This window comes from Triturus cristatus, chromosome 4_1 (genome assembly GCF_964204655.1).
Source record: "Triturus cristatus chromosome 4_1, aTriCri1.1, whole genome shotgun sequence".
In the NCBI taxonomy this organism is placed as follows: Eukaryota; Metazoa; Chordata; class Amphibia; order Caudata; family Salamandridae; genus Triturus; species Triturus cristatus.
In genome coordinates this window covers 1,248,215,154-1,248,231,845 of record NC_140585.1, presented here as the reverse complement: position 1 = coordinate 1,248,231,845, position 16,692 = coordinate 1,248,215,154, and the positions used below count along the sequence as shown (strand labels likewise).

Genomic DNA, 16,692 nt, shown 5'->3' with positions numbered 1-16,692 from the left:
CTGCTCACTGGGATTATAAAAGGACTTCAGGTCACTAAGCCCAATATTGGAAAAACGCAGAGTAGCATTAAATTGGGCAAGTAAATCTCATCCAACAAAGACAGCATGGCTGGCTGATATGGCACATTGCAAGAAACAACTTGAACTGTATGCCGAGGAACAACCAATTGCACCTAGACCAAAAACTATTGGGGGCCACTGATGGCTTATCTGCAATCAAACATTGGGAATGGTCGGTAGGGCGTCGAATAGACAACACTAAAGTGCCAGAATTTCCGATATATACAATATCTGAACTCATTAATTGCACTAAACATGTATGTGCTGTCAATTGCAAGACCTATATATATACACTCCCTTTCTCTTCTGTTTTTCTATTTAGAGGAAGAAAGGGGGGGCGGGGAAACAGGGAGTGAATCTAGACACAATTATGTAATGGTAAGGATAATGGGCGGGGTACTGTGGTTATGTTGATTAAACGTATGCTCTGTGCATTATGATGTACTGAAAAGACATCTAAAAAATAAATAAATAAATAAATAAATAAATAAATAAATAAAGGTGTAGGGTCAACAATCTGAACCTCTTGGAAAATATATTTGATAACAAACACAGGTCTAATACAGGAAGACATTGGATTGACTATTTCTGGTAATCTGAAATACCCACGTACACCCCTTTGTTGCTGGTTGTGGTGGGGGGGAATGCCTACTACTGCTGGGAGGTCTTCAGGGGTGATTATTTTTGGGGGGTACCTCCACTGGTATGGTTGCTTTGGCCTCATTTTTGGTGTGTTTGCTAGGACCATTTTAGATATTGCACACTCTGCTGGGAGAGAAAAAACAAGCATTGAAAATGCAATAGGTCTCGCCTTTGATTAAGTTAAATAAAGCCATTTGCTTTGCTAATGGTATTGTATAGCAAAGCAAATGGCTTTAACTTAATCAAAGGCAAGACCTATTGCATTTTTAATGGCATAGCCAATAGGTCTCGCCTTCGGGACCTTATAAGTGTTTAGCCATGCAACGGTTGGTGTTGTAGAACCAAGGATATTGTGCTGCATAACTAAATATTTATAAGGGGCCGAAGGCGAGACCTATTGGCTATGTTTTTCAATAGTGAAGGCAGTAATCCTGGTTATTGGCAGGGTGAATGTGCATGCCAAGCAGCATTTGCTGCTGCTTTTGGGCCAGTCCAGACCTGGTTGCATCTTTTTGTTATTCTGGTGGGGAGAAGGGTTTACATTACTGATCAGGTGACATTTGTGTCAAGAGGGTGGCGCTCTGTGTCACATGACACTAAGTACTATAATGTGACCTATCCGTAGCTGCTTCCCGTTGTGCGCTTCATGCGAACTGTAACACCGTGAATCCTGACTTGTTAATCCTAAATACTTGAGCTGCCGTCGCCCTTCATTTCTTTCAACTTTCCCTTTAGATTTATTTATTTCTGAATGGTGAAAATTTCTAGGACATACAGATAAGCTAGAAAGAACCATCACGGAGGCCGCAGTTACTAGCGGTACATGATAGCGATAGTTGGAAACAAAATCTATAGGGGCAGAAAAACGTATTTTGATATAATGACCCGCCACCCATGTATACTGTTTATTCTCGCTTTATATTGGGGGTTTTGCCAATGGACCAGCACTCCAGGCTGTGACAAGGTGTTGTTGCCACATCTGGTCAGTGCCAGATTGACACCAGAACAATAGAAATATCTGCCCATGAGATATTTCTTACATCAGCTAATTAACTATAAAGCACTATAGCACGGACACTAGAATTAAGTGGCAGTGAAGAATAGAGTTGACATAATTATGCAGCAAGGAAAGTCGAATATGTAACATAATGTGGCACAATATGTAGCAGTAATATTTCAGTTTTTTGACAGTTTAACAACTACTAAAAGTGTATGAGCAAAGCCGCACCTCATTAGTACCAGTTTAACACCTGAATGCAGCAATCGTCAACTGAAAGCTGACCAGTTAACCCTTGCAGAGGGTTTGCCACTTCGCCGAACCACATATGACCCCTTTTGTTTAGTAAGTGTCTACACTGGTCTATGAATACCCTTGTCTACACTGTGTGCTACAAAGTGTGAAGGGTACAATGGGAACGGTACACAACACAGAAGGCCTACCTAATGAAGGTAAGAGCCGTGGGTTAGAGGGAGCCAAATCTTGCAAACCTTTAATGCAGTTTCGAGCTTAGCAACAGTTTCTGAAAGGAAGATTCTAGAGTCCTCACTGTGAGTAATGCCGAGCGCAGACTTCGGAGATACGATCAGTGTTTATTTATTCAACGGTAGCTGCCTTTCATTCAAAAGGCTGATTGCGACGGATTGTGCATAGCTTGTACATTACAGTACGTGTCAAGTGTGTGCGTGGTGTGCTCACTACAGAATGTGCCAACAGTGCGCCTATGACTACCGATGTTGTTGACACGTAGTTGTTGAACAGCTGCAGGCTTGCATTTAAAACAGAATTATTGTATTTTTTGGTGGTCGGTGCCCCTCCTCACATGCCTGACATACTCAGATCAGCTGTGAGGAAATTAGGCACCCTCCCTTGTTCACCTCACAGCACTGTGCCTGCTCCTGTAGCATACGACATAGCGCCAAGAGGAGTAAGACATCCAGGGGATTTTCAGTATGCTGAGAAAGCGTGTGGCCGGGGACAGAGGAGAGGTACACATAGGAATAGGTGTGTGGCTCTGGAGGTGTACAGAGTCGGAGGCTGCAAGTGAGTGTTTCAAAGCTCAGAGGGTGCGCGTCGAAGCACTGCCCTCTGTGGGGTCTGCATGTGAAACAGCTGGGAGACACGATCAGGGTTTATTTATTCAACGGTAGCTGCCTTTACTTCAGAAGACTGAGCATGACGGATTGTGCGTAGTTTGTACATTACAGTAAGTATGAAGTGTGCCTCTCGGGTTTAAACAAGCATCGGCATACAAATAGAACATGGTGACCAGTACGGGGTTGTTTGCTCTCCCCCACGCCCCAGTGACACACTCAGGAGTGAGACCCTCAGTAATGACACACCCAGTAGTGATACATACAGGAGTGATAACCTCAGGAGAGACACAGGACTGAAACTTAAGAGTGACACGCCCAGGAGTGACACACTCTGGAGTGTAAGTACAGGGGCCCCTGTCCCTGCAGGCTGGACTCATTAAAATGTGGCCTAACGGTTAGAGCATATGACCTCGAAGCTGGGTAACAAGGTTCGAGTCTCTGCGGCTCAACCTCGTGATTCTGGGCAAATCACTTCTTCTCCCCGCGCCTAATAAAACATGGATGTGCCAGTCTGGAATAGCTGGTGCTCCTGTAAAGCGCCCTTATACCTCCAGGTTGAATTCGAGCTATATAAAACTGCGAAACAAAAAACAGGACTCTGCGGATCTTACACGCCCGGAAATTGCTTGTACTGTCTCCACGCAATGAAGCTAGAGATGTTTAGGAACGACTGCTGTGGCACAAAATGCCATGAAGGTGCTGGTGTGTGGCATAGAAGGACTCCCTGCAGATAAATCACAGACTTAGCGCGTGACAGTAAGAAAATAACAAGCGCTCGCCATGACGTTTTCGGCCTCGCCTGCTAAAAGGTTTCTTGTCTTTATGGGGCCATGTGTTTGGCCTCATAAAGAAGATAAGAAACCTTTTACACCAGCAGGAAGTCAGACGAGCCAGTCCAACTGGGACGGCTCTAAAAGAGAAAAGTGTACGTCACTGGAAGCTCTTTTCCAATGGCTGGCCACCGTTTAGCATAAACGGTGACGCCAGCCAATGGAAAAGAGGGGTGGGGCTTAAACCCCGCTAGTGAAAGCTACTCAAAAACATAAAATCTCGCCAGCGAGACTGCGCATGTCTGCGCAGCCTACGCTAGCCGAGACCTAAAATACAATGCTATTTGGGTCTGTATTGTTTTAAAAAAATGCATTTTTTTCTTCCAGGTCAACCACTTTCAGGGCACAGCTTCATTTTTCCTCTGTATGCTGGCAAATAGAGCTTTACCGAGAAAGGGAGGCCTGCTATTTCGAATTGTGACTCATATTTTACAGAAGATAGCCTCAGCTAAATTCTTCCTCAGGGAGATGCTGTTACACTATTCTGTAGTAAACCCAAAGATGATGGACGGAGCGCCTAAACTTTTCAGACACTCACCCCTAGTCACAGATTTGGGTTGAACCCATCATCATTCTTTAGCTCACTTCGCCACCCCAGTTCAGACCTAGTCATATATAAATCAGTCTGGACGTTGTTCCTCATGGGAACAGTCCAGCCCAAACTGCCAAGCCAGGTCTTCCCTGGAACGGAAACAAGCATCCTGGTTTCAGGGTAGCTCCCCTCATCAGCCAGGCTAGCTTGAATCCACTCCCCCTGCTGTAAGTCACTAGAAAATGATAATCATGGTACCTAGAGGACTGGGACTGAAATGGGTTCCCTAGGGAGCCCTCACCAAGGCCATGCAAACTGCCACTGCAGCCTGCATGCCTTGGTGTAGAGAAAAACGACACCAAGTTGACATGGCACATAGCCAGTGCTGCTTGACATGGCGCACAGGCAAAGACATAATTAAGTCATCCCTCTAGCAGGCCTTACAAGTCCTAAGGCAGGGTGTCCTATACCGGAGGTGTGGGCATAACTGCCTGAGCAGATATGCCCCTACAATATTTAAGTATATTCTTAATATTGTAAGAGCCAGGGAAGTCAGAGGGCACATGTGCTGGAAACCCAACAACTCGACTACCCCAGCACCATGATGGCTTCACTGAACCCAGGAGTGTTTGGTACCAAACAACTCCTTAATAAACCCACATGGATACCAGTGTTTTAATAAATTCATGTCCCCAGAGGGCACCTTGGAGGTGCCCCCTGAAAATCTACCAACCCTGGTGTGGTCTCTGACTGGCTTTAGGCAGCCTGCCACCACTAGGCATGTTTCTGGACCTCCTGGGGTGAGAGTCCTTGCTCTCTGAGGCCAGAAACAAAGCCTCCCCCAGGTAGGCACAGTGTGAGAGGGAAGCTTCAAAAGTCTTGCCGCATCTATGATACAAACCCAGCCTCTGCTGCTAGCAGCAGAAGGCAGCCCCGGTTGAAACCCCAATTTTTAGCGGGAGAACCGGTGGAAAAACTGAGAATAGGATGTATGCCCCCCCCCACCCCCCACTCCACTCCTCAGGTGTTGGAGGCGAAATGAAGAACATTTTTCAGAGCCCACCATCTTGTAGATGGTGGGATTTATCCAATCAGGGCTAGGACCTTGACCCTCCCACAGAAGGGTGGCATAATAGAGGGTGTAGACACCCCAGGTAAGGGACCCATTGGTCCCCACTGGTCACTCTCCAGTAACACCCCTGAATCTAGTATTTAGGTGCATCACACAGACCCTGAAGTCGGATACCAGACTACCTACGAAGCCCAGACACCGTACAGCCCCAACAGCAAGAAAGGACCACTGACTGACTCAGCACAGCCCTGCAGGCCTGTCTGCTGCCTTTCACACCTGCTAATAATGCAGATTTGTCCTGCAGGCCCAGCAGCCTCCAAAACCCTGGGAGGACTGCCTGCCTTCAATAAAGACTCTGAATCTTTCATGGACAGCGGACCTGTCCAAGCAGAAACCAACTTTATAACCAAAAAGCTTTGTCCTGAGGAACAGCAAAACTGCCCCCAGACTCCCCTCTGCATCAGACACTCGCGGCCTGAGTCCAAGTGACCCACCAGTTCTGTGAAGGTTCCCAATCGATTCTAAAACATAGTCCTCCATGGGCAGACACCTGCCGGACTGTTTATTAATGCCTGCAGCCTCATTCCAAAGACTCCCCATGACCGCGACCTGCTCCGATAAGACTTTCCCGATGCCAAAGGACACGCCTGCTCCAGAACATTCTGGGCCTTGCGGAGCTCGACCAATGATGTACCTATGTCCCCAAGCATCACTAGTTATCTGGACAGCAGTGAGCTTTCTTCTTCTGGACTTCCTTCTTCTGGGCTTTATGCCAGAGCCTGCCGCCCGTTTCTGAAACCGATCTCCTCCATTGGCTTGCACTGGCCAGCCGATGCTGTGATGGCACCCTGTACCTGGACGCCCCTGTGCTGCTGGTAGTGCAGTGTTGGTACTAATTTGAACCTTGCCTGGTGTTGACCTGAAATCCAGAAGACTGGATTTGTAAGTTGTGTACTTACCTGCAAAACTGCATTCTTGTTTTCCTCCCATAGGATAACACTGCTGAACTGAAAAATTTCATTAAGTGTCCTCTTTTTAAAGTGTTAAGTATTTTTATTGAAAAACGTACCCAACTTTGAACGTACATCTTGATCTTAAAATAAATCTAGAAAGAATCCTATTTTTCAAAAATTGGTGTGGATCTCCTTTTTTAGTCATGTGTCATTTATCAATGACTGTGTGCATAGCATATGTCTTACAGTCCTGTGTTAGGCCTAAGGCTGCTTGACCACACTACCACAAATGGAGCACTTTGGGTTTGAATTGAGCCCTGTATACTTCGGGCAGAATCTCAGGACTCTTTACACGATATAACCAATGATTGCTATATCACATACAGTCCCAGCTCCCTATACAGACTCTTCATTTTAGGCCGAGGCAGCAAGGAGCTAGACATGCGCTACTTGTGATGGCTCCTGGCTGCCCAAGCTGAACTCAGCTCAGCAAAGGTCCTCGAAGCCCTCCTCTTGTGACAAGGGGAAGATAGCAAAGGTCCTCGAGGCCCTCCCCTTGTGACTAGGGGAAGATTCACTCATTGTTTTGGACCTGGGCACTTCAGTTTTAAGCCCTTTAGTACCCTGGGCAAAATGTCAATCAGTGACACCTCATCAGAGTAGAGCGAGGCCAGCAGTCGTACTGGCCCTATTCCACTCCGACGATGGTAGGACTTGTCAATGAGGAAAGACAGCAGTCTCAACCCTCCTGGGACCTCTGAGGCTTGGAACTGCTGCCTTCCCTCACTGACTTACCTATGGTCAACCAATGAGAAAAGGCAGCAGTGCCAACCCTCCTGGGACCTCCGAAGCAGAGCTGCAGGTAAATGTGCGCATGTTTGAATATTTAGTAATGAGTGCTGTTAATGGATTTGAGTGTGTGAATTCTTGGGTGTGTGTATGTGTGCGTGTCCTGTCCATCCCCCTCCTAAAATTACCGGCCGTGCCAGGGTGTTTAATGTTGCCTCACAGAATGCATCAGAGGACGGCTTAAAGGGTAAAAATAATGACGAGAAGATAACCCCTGGGAGTTCAGGACAAGGAAAACCCTTGCATTGCTCAAAACAACGTAAACTAAATTACCATCATACAAAAGCTTATGACAGGAGCGCAGAGTGAGGTCCTGCCTTCTGGAGAAGGTATATAAAACAAACATTTGCAATGCAAACGGTCTCGTCTTTAGGACCATATATGTATTTAGCTATGCAGCACCTTAGCCTGGGTGGTGAAACATCTACTGTTTTTCAACATGGATGGAAAGTAAGCACCAAACTGTGTGACATGCCAGGTATAGGAACACATGGAGAGAAATATTGCCTTTTAGCAGGAAATGGTATAGTCCAAAGCTCTATTTTAATAGAATATCAGGGCGTTCGGAGCTTATATCGCTGAAAATACATGATTTGAAAAAAATATTGTTTATGGGTGCTCGTGGAAGAGAAGTAGTATGGACTGGAATCTAGAGAATGCTAAAGTGATTAGCTAGAGTTCCTAATCAGAAAGCAATACACCTGCTAAACAAGCACCCCGGGGCACAAATGTGAATGCAAGGTCTATCAAAAGGACACTCTTTCCCTAAGCCAGCTATTTCTGTAATTCTGCAGTTAGGTTTTTATTTGTGTGCACGCTTGTGTGCATGTCTGTGAGACTGCATGGGTGTTAGAGGGTATGTGAAGGGTGAGAGTGAATGCCTACGGACCTGAATTAGGAACACCACTTTTTTGTTGCACATGCGTACGATGTCAGGCATCGTGCGCATGTGAGACAAAGAGTGCGAATTCACCCACCAATCACACCGCAAACCAGCATTGAAAATGCAATATAATGCGGACTTACCCGAGACCTATTGCATTCTAAATGGGAGTGGCGACATGAAAGAAAGCATGAAGGGGGGGGAGCCGTGGTTGTGGTACAAGAAGTTACGGACTGCGGGAGGGAACGGAGAGAGACAGGGAAACAAAACGGTTTTACAAGTAGAGGGGCTGATAGACTTGGAAGAGCAAAAATGACGCCATGGCTGTCAGGAGGCGAGACTAAGAAGGCACAAACCAATCAAAATGCGGAATTTAGAATTGCAGCCAATCAAATTTATGGCAGAAATAAAAATACTGTATACAGCATCTCTTGAAGAGACAGCACATGCGCTACCTAGGCGAGACCTAAAAAGTGGAGATTAGAGCCAATGCTGATCAGCAGACTATGCATGTGATGATCAAAAATATGCACTTTTAAGATACAAACAGCTTACCAGTCCTCTTGCTGGTCTCGGTTCACCGATAAACAGCGAATTTTAAAAGACAGATGCAATAGAAAAATATTTGCTTTTGGATTTCTTCAACTTATCGAAGCTAGAAATATCAAGTCTGTAGTGTAGCTAGAGAATTAACAAATAAACTGCGAGAACTGACAGTGTGGGCCAGGCAGAAGATTAGTTTGTCGTGATTGGATTGCTTAATAGCCAGCATGTCAGATGTCTAAGTAACATATGAAAGATATCGCCTTTAAACACACGCCTCAGCATGCATCTTTGGTGCAGCCTGATAAAAGGCTTTAACGAGGATTGAATCTACATCTTGCTCAACTGGATATCCAATACTTGGCCCCAGGTGGCACGGTTTCATTAATTGCAAGAACTCCTGACCCACTCTGAACATGAGCATTAGTAGTCGTTGGTAAAAGATAACCCCCGGCCACTTCATTTGAGATTCCTTTGTATCTTATCTTGGTCCTGAGGAAGGTGGTTTAAATGCAGACCCACCGAAACGCGCGTTGATCATTCTATATGTGGAGAGTTCCTTTAGAGACAGACACCAGAGGCTTCCGACGAGTGTGATTTACATCACCAAAAACTACAGTCCGTCTCCACTAGATTTTTATTGGATCTCCCTAATATCCGAATCTTTTATTGTATGTGTAGGTGCGAATGAGTAGGTCTGAATGGTGAGAGAGACTTGTTGATGGTGAATGTGGGGTTATTCATTTATTACTCACTGATTTGTATAATAGTTTGATTTATAAATTGCTTTGGTGGTTACCTAGTTTGCACATAATGTACATATGAAATAATTCAAATGCCAACTTATGACTCCAGGGATTAAATGATATGTGACTATTGCACATCCAAGTATTTGTGATTATACAGCTGTCTAAATGTATGTGTCTTTTAAAGTAATTGCACAATGACAAAACAATTTTTTTTTAAAAGCCCAAAATAATTTTGTATAAAGAAAAATTAAATAAAAAAATATTTTTGTGATCAATTGTGTTGTATGACAGTGATATTAGGGTTGTGGTAGTTTTGAGCCGCATATGGCCATACCAAAAGTGATATAGGTCAGCCCAGAGGTTATTTTTGTTCGTTTTTTGGTCTTTGGTCCCCCTCTTAGACCTCAAAGTAACTAGGAGGTGCCTTTCTCTTATTGTTGGTGTAGCTAGAGAATACCTACCGTCCTTCATTATCCTTGCAGTATGGGCAGGTGCAGGCTTCTCTTCGCATCCTTCGGCCTAAAGGCTGCGTGTCTGGGCTGGCCTCCCCATCATCCATCCCAGGATCATCCTGTATGACATCTCCTCCGGCACTATGGATAGTCATCTGGGAATTATGATCCCCTATGTGGGGGAGAAAAACGTTTGCTTGAGTTGATGACACAGTTATACACTTTCCATGAACATAATGCCTTAAACCTTCAGAGATATGGTTTCCAAAGAGGACGAATACCAGTTTGTAATCCTACTGCTCCATCATGGGTATTTTCCACAATTAATTTTGTTTCTTCTAATTATAAAATACCTATGGAAAGGCATTCTGCAAAATGCCGCTTGTTTCAGCCTCCTTGACCTAATTATTCTCTTCTCTTATTAGAATATCCCATCAGTTACATTGACATTATGATTCAGGTTCCTATGCTGTGCTTGAAAGAACAAAATCCATAAAATATCCCACCCACCATCAAATGTTCCAGTTTAAACTCTTTGCCTTCTAGAACACCTTTAAGGCTACACGCACAAGAGCACAAAATCAAAGCCTTACACAATTTAAGACACTGTCGAAAATTACTTCCAATCTGATTAGGTATACTACTGGAGTTGTCATACGAAAAGAGGCTCTGTTTTATTAAAAATTACACCTATTGTTACATCTACAATACTAATGAATGTCAAAGTATGCTGACCCAGTATCCATTTAGAATTAAACTGCTCCTAGCTGCATTATTTCCAAGCTCCTATATGCCGTATTTTTCCAAGTTGGATGACCCGGGAAGTGAACAAACCCAATGCCATGCAGCTTGTCCACTACCCTTTTAATCATTTTTTACGATCTTGAAAACATAAACAGTCCAAAATGGTGAGAGGAAGTGAGGAAAGGCTGACTGGGGACTTATGGAATAATCTATATGATGCACCCAAACCCATCGACTGATCGGCAGGTAGTAAAATAACAAAAAGGTATCTGATAATACATATGGGAGCTTTACTTTCGATCTTGTTGGGGACAAGCAAATAAAAACTTTAGAGGTTACTGACAGAAGACAGATTGTTTGGAATGGTCTCCGTCAATCAATGGGATTTCAGGTGTGAGGAAGGTAGTGTCTGAAGGCGGTCTGATGCCTCTTGTCTTGTGGTGTTGTCTATCAAGGGGACCACAACTGTTATCCTGATTGATCCTTTATCACAAACATGCTTTAGCCAAGAGTTGTATGCATCAGCGCAATGGGAGTGTGGCTGGGAATGATGCCAATGTCACTAACTCAGATACTAAGGAGTCAAAACAACAAGGCAGTTCAATTGTTTTCAAGCGACCCTTTTTTAAACACAACTGGCCACCCTGATCAACAAAAAAAGGATAGCAAGAAAGGCAACTACTTTGGCATTCAAAAACAAACAAAACAGTTCACAGTTAGCATGATGCATAGGTACAGGAAACGTATATGCAAGTCAGCAGTGACAGAAAAAGTTTCCATCTTCAATGTGAAAAAAATAGACCGAGGCTACAGGCGTGCTACTGAACCTATACATGATTAAGCGTTGTATTAAGTACAAACGGTTATTTCCTCACTGCATCCTGTAAGTGGAAAATTACAGTAACGGGAGTTGCAATGAAATGGGCGGCACAAGGCAATGACTTGCGCTTGTAGCATGGAAAGCCCGCGAGCAAGCACCGACTCAGCCATGTGGGCGTTTAACTGGAACACCTCAGATATCTCAAAGTAGTACAGCCCAGCCCCGGGGAAAAAAAAAAAAAGATATTTGTGGATCAGCGATGTCGCTGCACTCAGACAATGGTGCCAGTGCTCCGTACAAAATACGAATCCGAATTCTACCAGGAAGAAAAAACACAGATAAGAACTAACACTTCCCGAGATGCAGTTATTTAACGGGTGCCTTTCAGTTAGACGGTATATGTTTTAACATCACATGAGGAAAACATCACGTGAGGAAAAACGCATAGGTCTGAAAGGTAAAAACTTAACCCCTACACATCGGTCAAACATGCTCGACGTGAAGGCGTTTCACAAGAATTAGGCCTTCTTTGGGGGCATAAAACAAACCGCCCCTCTTCAATTTATTTGTCCTATACATAACGTATCCATTCACTTGAAGATAACAAGTGTTTCTAATACCAGTCAATGAGCGGTTGTGAATGTATACATTTTCACAAAGGATTAAAGGCTGAAATTCATAGCGAGACAGAGGGATACATTTTATGTGTTTTTCCACATGCTTCTTGGAGAAGTACACAGCTTAGACCTCAGATAGTCTTAGACAAACTAAATACACCAACTTAAAGCACAAGGTTAAAAACAACTTCAGAATAGACAAAAGCCCAATCCAGGAGTTTTTACCCCAATAAATGCCAAAGTAAGAGTAATATCCCAAAATGGCTCAGAGCCTTTACAGCCGGAGTCTTTAATGCTACTAAAATTCTGACAAAAATGCAACGTATTTTGAGTTTTCACAATCAAAAAAGTGTGTCTAATAGAAGAGACTTGTCCAGGGCGCCTTTCAGGTCATGACGTTCTATTTTCGAACTTCATTTAAAACACCAAATGTATTTATTTCTTGGACATGAAGCTGCTCTCAAGCAAGCTAATGTTCTGGTGGAACTACCATCGGCTGTGGGGGAATATACGAGACCAGCCCCCTGCACCTCATACCGGTTCACTGTTCTCCACCGCGGCTAAGTTACCCGAGCACACGTTGTGGAATAGACGGCGGGAGTTTGGTTGCCAAGGTCACCACTGCGAGCTGGACTGTCGCCTGTACCACCCAATGCTGCACCTGCACGGGGCGGAACTTCCATCGGGTACGCCCGCATACAGCTATAGTGACGTTTTCAGATACTTGCCTGCCACACAGACAACCGTTATGTTCATTAGCTTTCTGTTTTAGTATTTAAAGCTACTTTTGATGTCTAGCCAATGGGATTTTTTCACACAATTTGCTGAAGAGCCTGCATGCCATCAAGCTCTAAAAATTTCCCTACGCACCCTATACGCAAGGCAACCTCATGTCCCAACACACTTTTATATTACTACTCCAACTTCAGTGGCGCTTGCCATAGTCCTGTGTAACTGACCTATTTCGGAAATAAGGCATGGATAGCTCTGCCATCTTGAACCTGTCACTAGGAACTATAAAGAGGGCCACTGGAATATGTGGTTGTAGAGTTTTTTTGCATAATTATGGATGTGCTGCATTTGTCACATAATGTGTATCTGCTGCATAATCTGCAGATTTTAACAAAAAATATATTTCTGGACCAACCGGTTCAAAAGTTACTAAAAAAGCAAGATACATGTGTTCCCACGCAAAAGAAGGTCATTTACAAAGGTGGACTGTTCACCTTTTAGTTGCTTATTGCAATATTTGTCTGTTAAACTGGATAGCTATATTGGTCTGTAAAACTGGTACAAATTAGATGCAACCTATGCCCAAACAGTGTTTACATGTCTAAAAATGAACAAATAATGGAGCCAAGCCATCACAAAAAGTAGTGCATTATGCTGCATAATTTGCATTTTCTTGCCGCATAATTTAGTCAAACCTGCCACATAATTAGAGCAAAGGATCCAAGGCTTAGTGCCTCAGTCTATTATCAAGCCACTTGGAGACCTGCTGTTCCACTCCCTCATCAAGTGCACAAATGTTTGCCAGTAAGACTTAATATGGCTTCCATCCTGTCCACCCCAACGAACAAGTGGATCAAGCAGCATTTTTTCCCCACTGAAAGAAGCGCTGCCTGCCGCGCTACCAACCGTCTGCTTGTCATGTGCCTGCCCTTTACAAAATAAACTTTTAAATTAGATTTCAGCGTAGGCAAAGTCTCATATTGCCTGTAACAAATACATTGCGAGATGCGGATATCTATCTACTCTGCCCTTCTTGGTTCAAATACCGTAATGTTAAACCGCAACTACCAACTCTATTGCTGTGCTTTTTCTATTTCCTCTCCATTAGGGCAAGCAAACAGGTCACTGTAGGGAAGCAAAGGGCTTCATCTCCCAATTCCTCTTTCGTAACCCTGATTAGTCAAGACATAAGTGATGATTAGAATATTCAACTTTTCGGTATCATCACATGAAAGCAATATAGCAACAGTGAAAACTGCAGCTAATTGGCAAGTCTGATCTCAGTGCATAAAACTGACAAGTAGCACCTGGCTATAGAATACACAAAACTGTAACGGGCAAAAACCACCCCACCAAACAAAGCAGGCAAGACGCATTATCAACCCGTCAGCAAGCACAAAACTACATAATAAATGCAAGTAATACCATATAGCACTACACACAAAACCTCTCATCAAATTGGTCCCCAAATAAGTAGAATACCTTGTCAAAAAGGAAAGAAAACTCAACATATGAAACAAGCAAGCACTATCACATCACTTCAGACCAGAAATATGATACAAAACCTCTGAAAAGGTCAATACTGTGTCAACCAACAAGAAGTCATACCATTTTAAACAAGCATTGGCAAAGCCAATAGGTATCGCCTATGCAAGAGCTATTAGCTTTGCCAATGTGTTTTAGCCATGTTGTTCACCAGCATGGCTGTTACTCAGCATGGCAAAAATGTAGTGGCGTAGAGTGTGGCGTGTCAGAGTTAAGTGGTGAACAGTGAAGTGGAAGGCAGTGGAGTGGCAGTGTGTGTCGTGGAGTGGCACACAGAGGAGTCACACACAGTGGCGTACAGTGGAGTGGATTGGTGTAGGGCATTGCAGGTATAGTGGCATAGAGTTCAGTGGTGGTTCAGAGTAGAGTGCATTGACGTAGAGCGCAGTGGCGGTGCAGAGGAGAGCGCATCACCAAAAAGGCAAGCTCAAACAAAGGGCACACCCATTAAATTTGCTTGCACATCACTCAAAAACTAGGTTAACTGCAATGAAGCCTGGCAGCAAACGGACTGGATCTCACTTCCAAATCCACTATGTCCAGGCCAGGAGTTGAGAATTTGTTTTTACTACATCTTAACTATCGAACAACTTCCACAAAAAGTAGTCTGGAAGATTTAAAATGAATTTGCACTATATCCCACAAGGTGTGATATAAAGAGCCAGAAAGCAATTGGCGTTTAGTGCTAAAGGAGAGGCTTCCCGAAGAGAAGACCGTCTCCATCACCTCAATCGTCTGACCGCCTATCCGGCAGAGTAGTAGGGTAGGCATCAGGGATCTACTTGGAGGACAAGGAAGCTTGTACAACAAAGCTTTGACTAAGTGATAACCCATCAAAAATTTTGGGTCTCAGGTGTTGGGTGATGGAGGTAGGCGACTTAGCAGGTGACCACTGGAGCAGAGGCTGGTTTATTCAATGTCACTAAAATGGGGTCTAATGGTGCCTCCCTCAGGAGGAACAATGACTCAACTGCCATACAGGCAGACTGCACTATCTGTGCAGACATTGGCCATCTTCTCCTCTACAGGTATGGCAGCTCTAAAAGCCTTGCAAAAGATAGGTGTTAACAAGGTAACTTCTTTGGGAGGCTCTGAGGTACATAATAGTACAAGTGGTGCGTGTAGGCTGCTGACATTCTGCAGGGCCAGACAGTCAACAGTATATATACACACCAGTAGGGAAACGAATATGGCCTGCCTCACTGCAGTCTTCATTGTGGTTTTAATCAGGATCGACAATATGGAACCAAAGCAAACAGCTCCACACTGTGAGGCAGAGGCATGTTTCTCCGTCATTTGCTGAGCTTTAGGACAGGATCTGACCAGAATGGCCTTAATCTATGGAAAGTTAACTATAACTATTAAGTGGACCTCAATTTGGTGCTGGTGGAATACAGCCAGGCATTTATCAGAAGAAAGTGGTCAGCCAGCACCATAACAGAGACAGGATGTTCTGAAGTGGGTGAACTAATGGGGGATGATGGAGCTGGTAGAACCATAGTCAGGTGCCCCATGGGCTCATAGGGCCTTGCAGGCACATAACAGAGAACTGGAGGGAAGCAGAAGAGAGAGAGCATCATCTAGGTGAAGGTTGCGATCTGCTTGGGGTCTATGCCAGGGGTTCAGAACTCTGAAGTGGAACATGAGGGTCTTGTGCCAGACACAACGTAACTGGAGCCAGTGTGATTTTCATCTGGCTCAGACATTATGTAACTCAGTCCTAATATTGAAAAAGTCCAGTCTTTCAGAAGGAACAGGACAGCACCCCTATTTTTGATTATTAACATCAGCATTTTCGAACTACAAAACTGTTCAAACAATATCACGCTGTTTTTATTCTTAGGACGAAAGGTTAACACTTAAGAACAACAGTTTATATCGATTAAGAACAACAGTTTATATGGATTAACAATGACAACCCATATATACAGTTGACCAAGACGTAAGCAATGCATCAATTTCTTAGATGCAACTGCTCAGTCAAATGTTGGCATACTTCTTGCTACAGTAAACCTACAATGGCAAGCACTGCCTCGTATCTACTAATGCAAGAATTTCCATTAGGCCTACTCAAAGGCCTCCTTATTTTGGACCATGGCTTTAAATAGGCTGAACAGCAAATTACACTTTCACAGATCACCTGCAGACTGGTTAATGAAGCGGGGTTACCTGGGTGGGCAACACTTTCCCTATCCATTAGGTACATTCTTAATTTCATTTGGGTATGCAATTCCTATGCCTGAAACTCTGTTATAAGAACTTTTCACTCAACAGAAATCAATTTATGATTTACTCTTTATGAAGATCCACATAACTTGTTGCCTTCAAGGATTCAATACAGTCTTTCAAACTAAGCCAATTACTAAATCTGCCACTGAGGCGACTCAAGACCTTTCTTTAGAAAACTACAGCAGCCTTTAACTTTTCCATTGATGTGTGCGTTGCTTTTTTTTATTTTTTATTACCGCAATCTTTGCAGGTTTGCCCACCCTAGCACCTATACTGGATTATGTAGCGCTCGTAAGAGCCACGAATTTTTTATAATACACTTGTGCTCCGTTTCCGTCTCGTGTTT

At 43.9% G+C, this 16,692-nt stretch overlaps 1 protein-coding gene across 1 annotated transcript in view; it reads right to left on the bottom strand.

Annotated features, from left to right (window-relative positions):
• The window catches only part of SP1 (Sp1 transcription factor), a 92,685-nt gene that overhangs the window by 37,537 nt on the left and 38,456 nt on the right, over positions 1-16,692 (bottom strand). The window contains exon 4 of the mRNA XM_085654676.1: positions 9,669-9,831. Coding sequence (XP_085510802.1) covers positions 9,669-9,831 — 163 coding nt within the window. The remainder of the gene's footprint in view (positions 1-9,668; positions 9,832-16,692) is intronic.